General features: G+C 30.0%; 1 protein-coding gene and 1 long non-coding RNA gene across 3 annotated transcripts in view; both read left to right on the top strand.

The window, feature by feature from the left end:
- The window catches only part of LOC100750092 (KICSTOR complex protein SZT2), a 32544-nt gene extending 13382 nt beyond the window's left edge, over nucleotides 1-19162 (top strand). For both annotated transcript variants that reach the window (XM_003493561.4, XM_033323755.1), the window contains 15 exons: nucleotides 9453-9759; nucleotides 10021-10209; nucleotides 10303-10893; nucleotides 11134-11510; nucleotides 11588-11690; nucleotides 12004-12840; nucleotides 12991-13285; nucleotides 13695-15610; nucleotides 15731-15825; nucleotides 15916-16342; nucleotides 16520-16895; nucleotides 17137-17302; nucleotides 17527-17743; nucleotides 17866-18926; nucleotides 19021-19162. In XM_003493561.4, the coding sequence (XP_003493609.2) occupies nucleotides 9453-9759; nucleotides 10021-10209; nucleotides 10303-10893; nucleotides 11134-11510; nucleotides 11588-11690; nucleotides 12004-12840; nucleotides 12991-13285; nucleotides 13695-15610; nucleotides 15731-15825; nucleotides 15916-16342; nucleotides 16520-16895; nucleotides 17137-17302; nucleotides 17527-17743; nucleotides 17866-18926; nucleotides 19021-19155 (7092 nt within the window). In that variant the 3' untranslated portion in view covers nucleotides 19156-19162. The remainder of the gene's footprint in view (nucleotides 1-9452; nucleotides 9760-10020; nucleotides 10210-10302; nucleotides 10894-11133; nucleotides 11511-11587; nucleotides 11691-12003; nucleotides 12841-12990; nucleotides 13286-13694; nucleotides 15611-15730; nucleotides 15826-15915; nucleotides 16343-16519; nucleotides 16896-17136; nucleotides 17303-17526; nucleotides 17744-17865; nucleotides 18927-19020) is intronic.
- LOC105681544 lies at nucleotides 6744-8338 on the top strand. Its single transcript, XR_004462702.1, has 3 exons — nucleotides 6744-7184; nucleotides 7287-7355; nucleotides 7713-8338. It is a non-coding gene; the product is annotated as an uncharacterized LOC105681544 (long non-coding RNA).

The following is a 19162-nucleotide window of genomic DNA, read 5'->3' as shown; positions in this document are numbered from 1 at the left end:
GTATATAACATTATTAACTTGTAATACTATATAATAATATATGATACTAGAATCTATAATATCTTTAACATAAATAATTAATACTATAATAATGAAAAATTGTATCGTAACACTACATATATTTATTTGTTAATATTTTAAACAAAAAATTTAATTATTTCATTTATTAAAATTTTATTTTCTATATTAATAGTTTTTTGACATAAATAGATTAATAACTTCTTATAAAGAATGATAGATTGATTAATATGTTAAAAAATGAATGGTTCCATTAACAAGAATAAAGTTGAATTTTGTTCGATTTCCGAACAATTCTCACAACTCATTCACGAAGGTTCAAAGTGATACGAGATTTACAACACGGTCAAAGACGATTGATTATTTTTGAGAGAAAGATTTAATCTTCTACTATCTAGGTAGCAACATTCAAACAACCGTGCAGTAATTTCCACAAACAACATGTATTTCCAAATTTTCTGTTTTCGTTTTTCCTTGCCTCAATAGCAAATACCGGGTCACAAATCTCATCACCGCGGAGCGAGTCCAGCTGCGTGCCAAACGTGGTGCAAGAATCCATTTGGATAATTGGATAATTGGATATGGATAATTGTATGGATAATTAAACATTTGGGTCATGATGCATTGTGATCTTTTCTCATATTTAATACTTTTCTATACTGCTATACGGTTTTGATCAACTTAATTAATTTGCGACAAATTTCATTTTGATACCTTCGATAATTTTAGAATGGTACCTTACTCAATTTACGCCTCGTTTACATATTTCTCAATAATGTATTTATAGATTGTCTATGAGTAATTTCGGCGTCGCGCGTGGCTCAGTCGCATTACTTGGCGAGTCAGGCGATTAGTCGCAAGTGAAAACGAGGTTTCAGGCCTGAAATATACCATTTCATAAAAAAATCTTAATAAATGTTTTCTCATTTAATACGGTCCTGAGTATGAGTAGGAATGAGGGTATGTTGAATGTAACAAATGAATTTGTACAATAAGCAATTGGAAGCGCTATAATCGAAAAAAAGTAGCTTCTTTTTTTACTTATCGGTTTATATCTTGGAACTGAGCGGATATGGAGAATAATGTTTCGTGTGAGAGTTGTAGATGATGAAACAACAAAATTAGATATGTTTAGTTAAGACGGCACTACTGGTTGAGCTGAAAATTGGCTTTAAAAATTAAAATATGCAACATTTTCAAACAACGATGTCTCTATGAAAAATTTGTTTTGTATTTTTAGTATTTATGCAGGGTATTCCGAAAATCGTGGTACAGGTCAAACAGTATTCTTCATGCAAAAGCAAGTTGGAAATGTAAAGTGATAATTTTTTATACTAGACTTTATTTTCTAAAAAATTGACTGTGTAGTTTCGTCAAGTATACTTGAGAGGCAATGACGATCATTTGAACAGGTTTCTTCGGAGTTAGATACTTTGTTTTATAGTACGAACCATAAGGGGGTAGTTTCCTGTGCAACACATATCGAAAATGTAAAATGACAATTTTTAATACAGGATTTTGTTTTCGATAAAATCAATTATGAAGTTCCGTCCACTTGACTCTCATTACATCTGAAGTGCACGGCTTCGTAGTCCATTTTCTTGAAAATGAAGTGAAGCAAAATTTTACACATCTGAATGCACGTATACAAATACTGTTCATCTTCACAAATATTTACATGTTTTTTTGACTATTCTTCTGTACATTAATATCAAATAACAGAACTAGTTATTCCAGTCAACGCTTATACCGCGAGTATACACATTCTCGTCCGATTACAAAAAATTTAAACAACACTGGGTACGGAGAATACTTATATGGGTGGTCACTTGGAAACTCCGTGTGATTGTTGGCTTTTTTATTTTTTGCCAACTTTTTTCACTTCTCTTAATAATCTGTGATCGTATACATCGAAGAAAAAAATATTTTTAGCTTTACAGCACTATTGCCATACATTGTATCATTCTCTCATACACGTACAAATAAATTAGCCTGTTTCAGAACTGGAAGAAATCACATTTCTTCATATATAGAAATTTTATGATAATAGACATCGCGCATTTGCATCAACTTTCAGTTTCAGTTCTCACAAGACAGTGTGCTTAATTCATTTCAAATTGTATCATAAACTTTAAACTTTTTTCTGCACCACCCGCAAATTTCAGCTTTTAATATTGAAGTGCCTTTGAGACATGAATTTAGAAGAAAAAAAACGATTGTATCTCGACTTCACATCAACGTAAGGCAAAATTTTTTCTAACTTCACGCAAATATAAGCATTTTTCAATACAAAAATGCCATTCTTGTTAAGTAATTGTAGCGGCACGCGAGTCAGGACAATTCAAATTCTGTTGTTGTTTTGCCTCGGAGTATCAAGACCATTAGGTTACAAGTAATGAAAGAACAAATGAACTCCGGGCAAAACAATGTCGCCGCTAGAAAGAACCGTCAAACGTAGACGAATTCAAATTTTCCGATTCTCCCCCGACCAGTATCAATAAACGGACGCCATCACGAGCGAGAGAGTTATCGAACAGTACCGAAGTGATCTACAGAGTTTCTCCGAGTATTTATCGGGTATTTATTCCGCAACTTATATTTGTACCAAAGACTCACAATTCGTCTGTAATTTATTTATTCATTTATTTATCCAAAAATATATTTGACTGACTGCAACAGCAATATTTCGCTCTCGTTATTTCGCTCAACCTTATAACGATTAATCCTCCACATAATTATTTCAAAAGTTATTCCATTTACAACTTATAAGGCAATTTCCGAAGAATCGAAGTGCCTATTTCTGTTTCAATTTTTATTAAATATTTAAATTTTTTATTAATATCTAAGTCATGGAGAAGTCATTACAACCGGAAGCAACGATGTTGCTTGCCTATGGCAGCCTACAGGAAGCGTTCAATGTTTTATTTGATAATTTGATAATACAAAAAGCTTTTAACCAACGAGGCAAAACTTGGTGGTACTTGTTTGGGAATACTAGAGTTACCTTATAATTTTCAACAGTACACATTTCTCACTGAGATTTCCTTATCTGAAAAACATCGCACATTTTAATTTTTTGCAGTTCAATCAATGGTGCCATCTTGACAAAACATACCTCATTTTGTACGATATTTAATCATTTATAACTTTCACACGAAATATTAGTCTCCATATTCGTTCAGTTCCGAGATATAAGCCGATGAATCAAAAAAGAGGTGAATTTTTTCAATTATGGCGCTCCCAATTGTTTATTGTGGAAAACCATCTGTTACATTCAACATACTAATTATAATTAAGACCGTGTTAAATGATAAAACATTCGTTAAGATCTTTTTTATAATTCATGTCTAATACAAACAATCAAACAATCCTGCGTTAGACCGGCCATCGACGATTCATTTTATTTTTAATGTAATGAGAATCATGAAATGACTCTGGGTTCGGCCCGGGTTGGTATATAGGAATTTTACTCTTTAAAACCATCATGTTGACCGTCCTCACCGCGTTTTAAAAACCGGCTCGAGGATGAACGTAACCGATAATCTTCCCGAGTCACGGCTTCTCAGCCCGGAAGTGGGTTTTACGACCTCTTAAAGGATATGTTGAACTCCGCGGCACCGCGAGAGCACACCACGATCATATAAACATATCTTGACTTGTCAACATCTTAATCAAACGGCAGAACAGACATTTTTCAAAAATGTTGATTGTGTCAAATATTTGATACAATAAGAAATCATAATACAGCCTTTGTTCTTCTTTTTTCATTGTAAACAATTCAGTTTTTCATTTTAAGCAATGCAAAAAGTAATACGTATTAGAATTATAGTTTGGAAAAATGTCGTTTGGGGCGAAAATGACCCCAATCTTTTCCACTTGTAAAGAGACCATGTTCATAACGTTATTTACTTAGTGATACGTTAAGAATGTTTGATTATCTTTCTATTTCGAAATGCTATCAGTGAAATAGATTGATCAGATCATTGGTTTGTACATGTAAATATGCTGATCATAATTTAATATAATTGTTGTACATATGTTATATTATTTTTCAGAATAAGTTTTTATTCATACTGTATTCATGGATACGTGAATAATATAAAATATTTATCATAGTATAAAATTGTTGTGTATAATCCACCTTAAAAAATATGTTTCTCAGAGAAATATGAACAAAATTTTATGTTTATTTGTCTGCAAATAACCTTGATGTTGTGCATTTTATTCTTGACTTTAGCTAATCCTGATTATGATAAGGTCCTTCGTTCAAAGATTAAATACGTATTGATAATTTTGCGTTGATTTTAGCACTTTTGGTTTCTTTTGTAGATTGCTGAGTCTTGTGTTCTATAATACATATTATAATAAATATTAATGCAAGTACTGTTAATTTAAAAACGAACAAGTTTTTTACACTTCTGATTTTTATACTAATCCATATTTTTAGAAACACAACTAAACAAATATAATCTGGATAGATATTTCTTTAATTCTCTTAACAATAATTATGATGTTTGTACTATATATCAGATTGTACATTTTCTGAATATATTAATGACTGTTACAATATCTGTTTGGAATTTATGATACTTCAAATATCCATTGGATTCTACTGCATTTAATTTTTAACTATCTGCTTTGAAAGTTTAAAGATTTTTGTGCGAGAAATTATCAAGCAATTTCGGTAGAAATATATTATAAATATAGTGTACGTACTTAAATTTTTCCGTAACAAGACAAAAAATATTATAATAATAAGTAAGTTAAATGACTTGTTACATTTATAGGGACTAGTACAATATAACTGTATATGCATCACTGATTATATAAGTAAATTTAGCGCCCTTTTTTAGAAAAACACGAACAAACTTAATTCAGTCTCATTTTTTCTTTTATGAAACACATTTGGTATTGAACGTGAATGGATTTGATTTATCTTTAATCTTATCTTTTCTTTGGTTATGATGTTAATACATAAAATGATATAGCCATAATGATGTTCTTCAAAAATATACAGGATAAGATTTGATTCTAACTGGTTGCCAATGATCACAATGTGATGTTATCTATTTTGTTTTCAATTTTATTCCTATTTAAGATAATAATACAGTTGCAACTTTCTGGATAAACAAAGAAACTCCAATTAACCTTTACAATTGAAGTTAATCATTTAGATATTAATCTTTTGACATAAAATTATTTTATATAATTCGTTGATGAAGATATATCTTTTATATATAACGTTTAAAGTATTTTTCGCTAATGTCAAACGAAACTAATAAGCAAATTTAATCGTATTACATCTTGTTATAAAATTGTATAATTCAGTTTCTTACCTTATCTGTAACAAAAGTAGAAAGTAAGAACTTTCATCTATGTTTGTTATAAATATACTTTATATGTAAGATTAATGTTATCTAAGGTTTCATTGCTTGGAAGGTGATTACGAATCATCAAAAGACCAAACTTCAAGGTGCACTTGTCGACATGTTTTCGCTTACCATTCTTTTCTATTATTTCTATTACCTATCCTGTGTTTATTACTTTACCTTGTTCTGAGCCTGTATGTTCTGTACCGTCTATGAAACCTTCAATTTAACGTCTCTTTTCCGTATGCTGCTTACCATTCATCTTCTATTTATATATTCCCTAACAAAGCCCCATATTTATTGATATGTATCAACAATTTCATTGATTGTTCTACTCTACTCTTGTACGTTTCTTCTTTACTACTCTTTGTGGTGATGGCCATATCAGTGTTAAAATATATAAAACACAAGAATCAATGGTATATTTTGTTTTCGAAAATTTTTTCTTTTTGGAAAGTCTATAAATAGTCGCACGTAAACTGCTATCGTGTTTTAGTAAATTCTCTAAATATGATAAGCACAATCAATCAACTCAAGCTAACGCCAAAAGATCTAAGGTATTATGCTATTATTAGGTACAGTAATAGATCTCATCAGTATCTGTAAGCATCTTTAGCCTGAAATCAATTTATTTGTAACATTTGAAGATCATTTTCAAATATATTAAAAAGTTAAATATGATTTTTCTGCTACAGAGTTGCACCTTTTATGTTGCTTTCATGTTACAAAAAGTTACACGAATATGTACTTACCCTAAATTATATACATATATTATATCGTCACGATATTTCTGCTTATGACAAAGAAATCGTTTGGAAATTAAAAATTTCGTTAACCTTATTACAAATGCCGTATGATATCATATACTCAATAATAAGATAAACATTTTTTAAACATATATTGACAAATGACGAATAGGAAAAGATAGTATTATTTTTTAAGTCTCTTTTGATAAACTGTAACGGTCATATATTACGGCTATATTTCATTTTCCTGCAGGTTTTTTTTTTTTAAAATTCAGTCAAACCATCTTTAGTTCGGCTTTCCTATTTAACAATATTGAAAAATTGTTATGAAACAATTCGTTATTTAATTCCATAGTTGCCTTATCATTTTATTTTTATATGTTACTATCTTACTTTTTTTAATTATTTCAATTTAATAGACTGGAAAAATAATATAATAGTTCATACATTTCATATTTGAAACGAAATATTTATAATTAGAATTAGAATAGAATAATTTAATAATTTTCAAAATTATTTTTGTATAGGTTCATATTTATTAGATTTACTTTGTATATTTATATAAGTTTGTATAACTTGTATATTTATATTTAGTTTGTGTTATAGACCACTAAAGTAATATTTCCGGCAAAAATAAGGAGCAATATGTGTATAAAGTTGTCTATCACTACGTGTCGTTATCATTGTTGAGGTGGGGCTTCGATATCGATGAGGGTACTCAGAACAAGATTTTTCTATCAGTTAGCTCAGGTATATATAAAGCCCACCACGTAGTCGACTGTTTATTAGTGTTCTGATTACTTTTTTTACATAAGAGGTTTTCTAACGTTCGTATCGTACCGTATACGCACAAAGCATCTTTGCGGTTTTATGTGAGTGGAACGTTTAAAGAGTGATAAAGATCTTTAGTATTTGTCCACAAAATAATTGCGATTGGTTCTTCTGGCAACGTCCCAAGTGTCGGTGAAATTAATCAGTGACAATTTGAAATAATTCTTTGGTAGTAGTTCTTGACTTTAGTTTTGTTACATTTTGTTGCTGCGGGGGTCAGGTATGTTAAGAAAACGTTGATCCAATATCACAAAAATATCGAGAAGCTAAAAACTTATGAAACTGTATGTGTATATTTTATAATTGGCTAAAAATGTTGCAGATTCATAATATATGATTTCACATATCGATTAGAATTGGAATATGTTGATAAAATTGTGATCCTACATAAGTAAGTATTTTAATTTTCAAATTAATGCGATTGATTTAAAATTAATCGGAAGATAAATATATTAAAATTTAATTTGAATAAAACACAGTACAATTATGATACATATTTCGTAGCAGAAACAATGTAAGTTTATTTCATTAACAAATATATTAATAATTAATTGTTTTTAATTATCTAAAAATCTTTATCCTATCTTGCGTGCATTGTCTTATTTATAGTTCTATTTAACGTTTCACATATCACTGTATTAAAAAAATGTTTTTCTATCAAAATTCAAATACGCAATCGATATTTGGTGAATAAAAAGAGAAGTTTTTTTCCAGTAAAGATTACAAATTTACCGAAATCTCTTGAAAGATTTCTAGGTGAGCTGGCAAAAAGAAGTTGATTTCCTTCGTTGATACTGCATGGGCGTTGCATGGGCTGTGATCTGCATGACTTGCAGTTGGAAGTGAGGATCTAGGCAGTGAGCAGCAGCGCTCTGATAACTTGCCAGATCTAACTCTTCCAACTCAAGGTCTTGTTGATTATCATCTTTTCGTAAGAAATGGATATTTCTCGTCATATCAAAACCGATATCCAAATCGAAATTCAAACGAAACATCAGAATTGAATAATATATAGAAAAAAGGGGTTCATGGTTCAAGTGGAGAAGTGGTCTCTACGCTTTGAATTAAAGTGAGATTCAACTCCTCCAACTTAATCCTGATCCCTGAAGTTCCTCGTTTCTTTATTCTTTTCTTCTCTATCTCTAGAATATCTTTTCGCTACCGATGTATCAGTAATGTAAGTGAAGATAAGTGAAGCTTTCGTGGAATCATTCTATTGGCGCTTCTTAATACCTTGCTGGACAGGCATGTTGCAATAGCGATAAAATCTTTTAAAACGGTTCTTATCGTGAAAGCGTTTAACTGCGTATAATTGTTCGTGCGATTCAATTTAATCGATAATATTCTTTGTGCGTTATAAATATACTTTCTTTAAGAATATTGTTTTTCCAGTTTTATTTGTCGTGCTATTTTAAGCGGTCAAAATACTTGTATCCTTTTGTATTTTTCAAATAAATCAAATTTTTATAAACTGCATTATTTGAAAGTTGAAATAAATATTTCTTATGATATTCATTATTGTTCAAATATTTACGCATCTATCTATTATAATTATCCACCAAATTTTTATACCATTTTTTCTTGTGTGTTGAAAAATTTAAAGGTTTAAAATAAATTAATCATTTGAGACGAGCATACAGTAGGAATAAGGTAAGCTGGGAGTCATCTAAAGCCGCAAGGCAAGGATTATGTATAAATAAATGAATAAAAATAAATTAATCGTTTATATAAAAATTTAAATATACTTTAAACGTTAACAAATTCAAATTATTCATATCTTTTATGCGTAAAAGATTTAATCTTTTTTTATTAGTTACATATTAAAACTTTATAAGATCTGTTGTCTTATAATCCACAAATATTACCGATGTTTTAATACGTTGTCTGTGGAATATCAATATTGTATAAAATGAAAAATAATTTGACACCACATGTCTCACAATCTTTTGGCATATTACCTATTTTTACTTCCCTTCCATAACAAAATATATTAGATATGTCATACCTATCGTTGTGATCATCATACTATAGATAATTTATAATTTGTAATATGCATATATATAACTACATGTATATAGACATATGTGTATATAGATTGAAATCGGATACTTTGTGTATGATATTATGTACAAAGATTTAAATGATCCTTTTAGATATACTTAGTGTTATATAGCTTGAAACATATGTAATTCGAAAATAAAAAATAAAAAGTTTGTAGTATGAACACAAATACAAATAAGCATGCAAAGAAACAAGCACAAACAATTGTAGACCATAGTATTTATGAATATCGAAAATTTACTTTTAGAAAATTGCAAATGGACCATTTTGATCGGATCAGTGCATCTAGTGTTAATTTCACATATTATTTCGAAGCATATTGATGTAATACAAAAATATGACAATTCTAGAAATTTCGGAATTTTATGAAATTTACAGGTTGAAAATCGTTTTCCTTTTTTCTAATAATGTTATATTTCGTTATTAGATTGCTCGGATAGATGAGGAATGCATCAATGCATTATTAACTTTGGAGTACTTAAGCTTATTGAGTCAAGTAATACCGAACGAAAAAAATACAGAAATTATTTATGGACAAATCCCCCACCATGACGTCAAACTACCGAAAAAATATAACAAAAACATCAAAACTAATAGCTGCACCGTGGAAGAATCATGCGAAGGTCTACCAACTATCGATGAAAAGATATACATGATGCATTTTTCTTTCGACACATTGAATATCTTGCCAAAATGTCAACAAGCCGAGCTCTTATTTTCTATGTTTGCTGATGGTAAAAATTTTATTCGATCAGTTATTTAATATTCGTACTCCGTACAGTTATACAGATTTGCTCGATTTAAAACGTAATATAATTGAAGTAAGAAATAAAACAAAGGAAGATAAAATAACAAATACTCATACACGAAAGCCTTTTCTTTTCACTTAAAATTTATTTCGGTTGCATTCTATTGCTTGATACATATTATATTCTTATTACTAAAATGAGATTATCAACAATGGTATACATATTAAATTATCACATTATTTCAAGGTACAATTGGCAACGATAAGGGACAAGGAAGTGCAAATAAAATATTAATGGATAATTTCTTAGAACATATGAAACAGTTACACAATAAAGAACTTTTATTAACTTCTGCTGAATCACAAAGATTCACAAAAATGCTTCTTGACAGGCGTCGAGTCGGTGGTCCACCTTTACCGTTTCTTTCTGAAAAAGGTATTATCTTTATTATCGAAATTATACAAACTTTTTTCTAGCAACTTTCATATATTATGGATACGTATCTTTTGATTTTAAAACTATTTCTAGAGAGGCTCTCTTCCAACGTTGAGTTCAATTCTTATCCGCGTTGGAAATGTTTTATCAAAGGAATTAGTACAACTCATGTAATTATCACAATATTACCTGCATCAGAAAAAGACGTTGTACGCTTATTTACGTCTCCTTCGTATACAGAAGAGCAATCAGCAAGCAACAACTCCGAAAGGAATGGCGAATCTACCATATTCAATATGGATTTGAATGAAGACGATACGTACTCAAAAACTACCGGGATGGATATTAACGTAACCGATATTCCATCATTAGAAAATAACGAGTCGATATTATATGGTCAATGTATCGAGGACAGTATAATAAACACAGATACGCAGAAAAGATTTCACGATTGCGAAGAATCTCTCGTTATTCCAGTTTATGTGTATGATTGTTCGCTGGCTTTGTTGATCGACACATTGGTCGATAAATTAAAAATTTCGCACAATAAGGATATTTATCAAGATCACACGTTCAGAGTTGGTCAGCAGGAATGTAAAGATTTTATCGAATTAAAATCTGATTATAATTCAAAACCTCCGACTCCGGAACCAAAAAGTGAGGACTCCGACAATACTGCAAGTGGTAAATAAAAATGCGAATAACGTTGATTTTTGTATAGTTTCCTGAACAGTATACTCTTACAGTAATGTTTATTTAACGCCTGACTTCTTGATTAATAATCTCTTGATTCCATTAATCAACCGATAGTAGTTCGATGTTAATATTTGGATAATTAGAGTTTAATTGATATTTAAATAGTTAAGTTGTGACATTAATGTTTTGAAGACTGATATAAAATAATGATAATTTTCTATACAACAGATCAACGAAGTCTTGTGGAGCATTGCAAGGTATTAAGTTTGGCTCACTGTCATTGCTATGTAGTTGCAGTTTATAAATCGTTGGTATTGCAACAACCTCTTACTTACAATGATATGGAAGCTGCAGTAGAACAATGCGAAGAAACTCTAATTGAAATTAATATAACAAATTATTTGCGTTCTGTATGCAGACATTTGAGCAAATTATCGGATAAAAATTTATTGGGCGAACTAAATCCTTCTACGTGTAACGATGTTGAGCCATTGCATAATTTAATTAAAGAAAAATTTGAAAGAATAATTACAGTTGCCTTTAGGCCTGTACCTGCACACCCTGAATTTTATTATTGTTCACCCTCTTGGTCAGAACATGAAACGGTTTGTTGCTAAAATAATGTAATAGTAATTAATAAATAAGATTAATTAATCAAGTAATTAATCTTAATATTTAATAGGATCTTATAGAATGTCAAAAATCAGACAATGACGATGAGATAGAGAATCTTATGTTCCATTCGATAAATATTGATGGTACATCACGCAATCTCAATGGAAAAGGTAAATACGAAATAATTTTTAAAACAAACTTCCGACTTGAAAGGAATGAATAGGAAAGGATAATTCTTTCGTTTTCGGTTTTGATTATCAGAAAATTACTTTGACCGATATAAAATAAAAATATTACAACTGATATTTAATTATTTAAAATAAACAAGCATAATAATATTTCGAATTAAATAATCTTTAATATTACGTAGAAATGTATATATTTTTAATGCATATATAAGAGTATTCTTAATATAATTTTAACATGTCTAATAAATAGGTAATAGATAAAAAATAAATATTTGATTTTTAATTGTACAATCAGGGAATGTAACGTGGCCAGGCGCAAATGTCAACAAAGTTCCGAAAATTTCACGGCATGGTTCTATAGAATCTGTCAACAGCGATTTCCAGCGAAAAAGCATTTTCGGAAGAGAGCAACCGCTATTCTTACAGTTAAGTTGTTCTATTCGATTCCAATCTAGATCTGGTCTTAGTAGCATCCCTGTAAAATCTCTGCCAACATGTTTCATGGAAATTTTGCAAAAGATGGAAGACTATAAAGATAGAAATATAGCTGGCTTAAGCTTAGCTGATTTAAAAATCACTTTGGACATCATTTGTTTGAATCTCCCAAAAGAAGTATTGGAAGTAAGCTTAGAACGGTATTCTGGTTTAAGAGCAACATCTTTTTGTAGTGGTTCGCCTATAGGCAGTTTGCGAACGGAAAGTGGAAGCAGCTTAGAAAATAATGCTAAAAACGAATTCTTTCAAGAAAAAATGTCTCACTTACCTTTAAGCCAACACAATGCTATAAGCAATTTAAAAGATGAAATTGAGTGGCTGTTACAAGATGAAACCGCAACCGCGTTCCTAGATCAACCCGTTATAAACGAGAACGTTTTAAATTTCGTAGCGAATCACGTTTCGGAATCAACGGATAGATTTAGCTGCAAAGTGGAAAAAGTTCCTTTATATTTTGTATTCCCCTCGGATGATAGCAAACCAAAATTTATAAGTGAGTTAAAGAAACTTCAAATTGATAAATATTGTATTCGTCAAGAAGGAAACTTGTTTTATTTTGTGAAAAATATGGAAAAAGTGAGCGATATTGTACCAGAACAGTCTAAGAAAGAGAGAAAGGAATCAAAAACAAAAGATAGTATGTATTTTTTTCAAAAACATTTTATAACACTAAATATGTATAATATTTACTGTAGAATGTTTTTTAATAGTACATAGAATATGAAACTTGATTAAAACGCATAACACGAAAAGTCTGTTAGAAAACTTATCAATTTTAATATTCCAGATAATGCTCTAAAAAATCTGGAACAAGAAAATCCGCAAGAGCTACAACAAGAAAACAACAGCTGTCGTACAGAAAATAAGCCTAATACAAATTTTAAATCTGAGGAATCTTATTCTGACGGTATTAATTTAATATATGAAGACCAAAATATTGAGGACAGATTTAAAGAAAGTAATACGTCGGAAAACAGATTTCAATGGTTAATAGATCTGGATAATCGTAAAAGTTCCTTACCCAATTTTTGGTTAATTTTAAACGTTGAAAATGATTATGTCAGTGTCTACTTTCATTGTAGGTAAGTAATAATATTCTTAAAGCAAAACATAAAATAATTTCATTTCATTATATTTTAAAATGAACTGCTTGCTTATGTACATACATAAATTTTATAATACAAATTTAAATAGACAATTTTTTAACAAGTATTTGGTAATAAAAATTCGATCCTTTGCCTCTAATTTTAGATATGTTTTTATATATACGTATCAACTGAAAATTCTTTCTAAAAATCGATGAAATTCAAAATTGGTTGATATGTTTAGTTGCTCAAAATTTTGTAAACTACTACAATCAATTTTTTTTTTAATTTTTAAACTAACTACAATTTATTATCCTTTTTATTTATGTATATTTAACATTCATGAAACGTAAAGATCAAAAATATCTTAGAAATGGACCATAATAAAAATTGTTATCATCAATAGGTTTTTAGAGATTATATCGCCCGAAGTAAATAGTTATTGGCATACTCAAGAAATGTTGGTCTCTCAAATAAAGAGTACTTGTCGTCGAGTAAATCAATATTTACTTCTGCAAAATCTTCACAAAACAAGTAAATGTTCGGAACTTTTAGAAACAGAATCAAGCGAAGATTATAACTGGAAATCAGAGATGACGAGTGAATTTAGTAATGCTGTACAAAATAGAGATTTAATACAAAATTTCACCCCAGGAATGTTTCGATGTCGTGTTGTTTGGAAATTTACCTTTCGACTGCATCCTCGATTAAAAACTGGTCCAGGGAGATCAGGACTTTCTCGAGGTATAAAAGTTCTACACGGTGTGCTTAATAGATTGGCTGTTAGTAACCGGAGTAATATGTTTGTATACCAAGAAAATAATAAAAACGTGTTTTACTTAAGATTACACGAACAAATTAGCGATGGAAAAACTTTACAAAACAAATTATCGGAAAGCGATGAACAACTTGTCGTTTCTCGGAGCAATAGTGTAGTCTCCCTATCACAAGTTAAGCTGAATGATAATGCTACGGCAAATGATACAAGACCTAGAGTTCGATCTTTTAGCGAAAAAGAATCAAACGTTTTAAATAAAACTGAAGATTCGATCATCTTAATGGTACATGGAATTTCCGACGCGGGACCGGAAGTTAAACGCGATTTGGTACAAGTTTTACAAAATCGCTTAGATGATGCGGTTCTGGAAGTTCTTTCTGTTATGTTAGCAAGAAATCCTATGTGTAAATTGACACCTGCGGACGTTCATTTTATTCAACCGCCAAAATCGCCAGAATCTATCATACGTTTAAATGTACAGAAGCATTGCGTATTATACATAACTGCTTTAGAATTTTATTTGCGTCAAAATATACTTCAATTTTTGTATATACCAAAATATACTGATAACAGACCAGAATATCATTTTCAAGATTACTCACAACTCGAAGGATCTATCAAAAGAGTTTCTGAATCAGACATCTTTCTGTGTAATCAAAGTCACTCCAGTGGGAGTGTAGGAATCGCTTGTATAGCTTTGGCAATTACAGGAGAACACGGTGAACCTATAAAATTATTAGAAAATAAATTCCCAGTAGATAGTTTCCCTGAAACGATAAACGTAGAAGATTTTAAAAATATCGTATCAACGTCAATTTATGATCAAAGTTCCGCGGAATCACCGCCTTTGATCGAATTTAAAATTTGGAAACAAGGCAGAGTTAATCTTGACTCTTTATTACAAAAGCTATGTTCCGCAGTTAAACATGCAATTTGGGACTTAGTTACAGAATATAAATTTTTGTTAACTCCTCTGACAGAACCACTTACAAAAGATGCTCAAGAGATATCTATTGAAAATAAAGAAAATCAAACTTCGGTAAAAATTGATGCTTTGCCAAAAATAATGCATGATTTAACAATTGATAGATTCGAGTCGGGTGAAGAGGGAAAACTACACGGTATCTACTGTGTAACGTTATCGCAATGGTTTCGATTTGCTTTAGAAATTGGAGTTCCATCGGTAAAAAGGCATGAAGTAATTCTTAATCACAGACATCCTATATCTACGATTATTACAGAGTTAGAAGCTATTATACAAGGTCAAGCACCGGATACATCCAGCAGATCTTTTGTCTTAAAAGACAGACAACCCTTCATCGAAAAATATATTTCAAATGGGGAATTATTAACTAAACTAAAAAATAATAACTATTCTGTGTTAGAAAATGAAGGGAAGTTAGATTTGCCCGTTTACATACCATGTGACTTTAGTAAGGATGTACAAGGTACCTACACTAAATGTATTTTAATAGCTAGAAACTTTCATCAATGGAAAGCTTCGTTCAGCAAAACAGTACAGCCAGAATTACTTATCCCAAAAGGTAATTATATTTTTCTATAGCCATAAGATAGGGGTCTCTTTTTGACTACTATCCATTAAAACTGCTAGTACAAGGAATATTAAAAAGTTAACAAGTAAATATAGCAATTGTTTATTACAGATCAAAAACTTTTGCAAAAGTTCAATCCACTGATATTAGAATCTAATTTCGTATCAAGACAACGAATATTACTTGCGGAAATTCGAAGTGATAATGTAAGTTAAAAGAGATATATGTAAATATTTATAAATAGGTGAAATTACTTTTCTTCGTACCATTAATTTCAAATTAAATTACAACCGTAGATAGCTCTTTATATGTATAATTGGTCAAAAGAGAAATCTGAAAAATTAATAAAGCAAACTACAAATTTGGGCACATGGCTATCATCAAGATCAAACTTTTTTACAAACGTAATAATGCAAAAATTAGGTATATTCCACCATCGACCAAGTTTCTCGAGGGAACATGCAAATTCACAATATTTGCAAATTATGGACATGGAAAGTCTTACAAAGTTTTCTGCTGTGCCACACAACGATGGGAAAGAGTGGATAAGATTGAATAACAGAACGCAAAATATAAAACATAATCAATTTTCATGGAATGAAGTAATTGGTCAAACAATGCGTGATGTAAAACCTAATAATTACTTTCATAGTAATATAGATCCGACGATAAAAGCAGTTTGTGATTTACAAGACTTGCGATTACGCGAAAAAAAGGTGAAAGGTAAATGAAGAAATGAAATTAAATTTTATTCTATTTATTACATATGACTAATTTTTCTACTATTTAAATATTAATATATTACAATATTAATATTACGATATAATAAATGTTATACGGTAAAACAGCACGATTAAATTTTGGAACTAAATACTTATACAATTATTTTACAATTTTCAGAAGATTTGAACAAGCTATATGCAATGTGGCAAAATCGAAATGCTGCTCCGAATATCCCAATCTCAATCATCGCTTTAAATACTTTTAAACAATATTCTCGTTTAATACATTTTTGCCACACACCGTTATTATTTTTACCTTCATGGCGCTTACAGTCTGCGGCTACAAGAGATCACTCACTTTCGGCACAATCGTCTTTAAATGCAGGCATCAACGTATGTCAACAACTATCACAACAAATGCAAAAAGGTCAAGATGAACAAACAAACCTTATAAAATGGCATAAAGAATTGTGCAGTTTGATGTTGTCAGAATACAAGCAATATCTTCACTCATTAGGCTTTAGTTCAGTGCAAATAGAATCACCTGATAATAGGTAAAGCTCTGCTAAAATTTAAATAACTTAATGTTCAGTAAAGAAATCAAATTTTTCAAAAACAAAATAATGTCAGACTATCTGCCTTCAAAAATTTTAATATTTATATTATGTCAATGCTAATAGGAGTATAATTTAGAAACACTAGCTTAACTCTATAAATTTTCAATACGTCCCCTTCACTTCTGTGAAAATTATCTCACGGAATAATATTTATATAATTAACTAATATTACTTTCAGTTTTGAAGAACCAATTCAGCAACAATCTTATTATCTCAAGAAGTCAATGCTTGGAGGAGTATTACTATTTGAAATTCACTTATCACAGCCATTTTTCATTGTTAAATTACATATTATTGAATGCAGTCGACTTCAAACAAAAGCCAGTAGCGCTTTAGTGAATCAAGTAAGTTACCTGACTTTTTTATTTTCTCGTGTACTGTTTTTTGATATTAAACTAAATATGTTATAAAGTTTATTACAAACTTCAATTCCATGTGTATCTATAATTTAATTTCATAGAAAAATAAGATCTTAATTTTTTCTTATTTTTTTGATCTGCTATAATTATATACTTTTCATTTGTTCTTTTTTAATTAAAGAATATAACAAAATTTTAATTTGTTACAGTTTATGCTAAGTTTCGTGGATGCATGTGATAAAATTAAAATTAGTATGCATCTACATTCATTTACATATGATTTTCATTTACGTTCCATCCATTCGTACATAGCTGGGACTGGACCTTTGTTAGTACAGCAAGGTTATCACTTGATTCATTTTCTTGATGATTTTAACAAATATTATAGCAAAGCACCAAATTACGCGAGAAATCTTATATACAGTGGTAAGTGAAATAAAATAAAATATTTCTAGTTTTCTTTTAAAATATGTTGTATGGGATTTATTATCGCGAAAAGCACAAATAAACAAATAAGTAGTTACAATAAACGTATTTTTATATTTTAGATGTAGTGACTATTCGCAATTTAGCGATATCAGGTCGGACCTTATATTCTTACTTATTATCTCATGAGAAGACTTATAATATGCGTGTATTTATAATGAAAAGTGATCTTCAACATTCTGAAGAAAGTGAATATGTTCTAGTAAGCTTAAAAAGTACTCCTTTAATTAGTTACTGCGACGCACAAGATACTAAATACACCGATGATTTCGATGTTGTTCTGATTGTATCACATTTAGGACAGCCTCCACAAGTAGAAAAAACCGAAATTACTTTAAAATACTATTTAATGTTAACAAGCAAACGAGAATTATATCCAAAGAGAGAAGTAGAAAACAATAAACTTGGGAAGTTTCGTACGGTGTACAGTGTCGAAAAATCTCCAAGTACTTATACCGAGGCTGATGTGGATACTATAAACGAATCTTCTTCGGATCTTCAAGAATGTAAACAAGATTCAAATGATAAAAAGGGTGATACTAAATTATACAGTGCTACTCTTGGTACCAATTGTAATAATACGGGAGCACCAACACCTCCACCAGTACCTAATTCTCCGTTAACTCAAAATGTAAATCCTCCAAGTGTTTCGGTGAATTCTTCATCGCCACACTTAATTCAAATACGACAAGAATCGATTAATTATTTAGGTTATTATTCCTCGCACGAGCAACTCATGCAACAAACAATAATGTCTCAAGCAAATGCGGCTCGCATGCATATAATGAATATGATAAAACGCGGAGCATTACAATGTAGAACGCATCTTTTATGGAATAAATTATTAGAAAGTAAATCTGTAATGAATTATAACGAATTCTCCGAACTTTGTTCTTTGGCTCACGTTGAACCTTTATTAAACTTGGATCCAAGATTGAGGCCATTTATTAATCAACCAATTTCTTGGTATCAAACTTTATCAAAGGTTTTGCAAAATAAATATCAAGAACATCATAAACAATTCAATACACCAGATGGAAATATTACTCATCTACTGATATTACATCCAAATTTCTTTCAAGTTTTCATGATGTTAACTATAGATTTACATGCCTCACGAGGGGTTCGTATCATTTTTTATGTTTTTATTGCTTATATACTTTATATACACATGCAACATGTAATTAAACTTATGATAATTTTTCATTTTTTTTCAGGATTTGTATGCAGTTTATTGTAAATCAGAAGAAATGATTAATGCTCCATGTTGTGTAGAAGACACATATAATTTAATAGAAGGTTTTGTAAATGCTTGCTGTTTTAATTTGTGGATGGGTCTCTACAGTCAATAGTAAATGA

The sequence above is a fragment of the Bombus impatiens genome, unplaced genomic scaffold (assembly GCF_000188095.3).
Source record: "Bombus impatiens unplaced genomic scaffold, BIMP_2.2 scf_1268, whole genome shotgun sequence".
Classification (NCBI taxonomy): domain Eukaryota; kingdom Metazoa; phylum Arthropoda; class Insecta; order Hymenoptera; family Apidae; genus Bombus; species Bombus impatiens.
The sequence above is the reverse complement of the archived record's forward strand: the minus strand, read 5'-3'. Positions and strand labels throughout refer to the sequence as shown.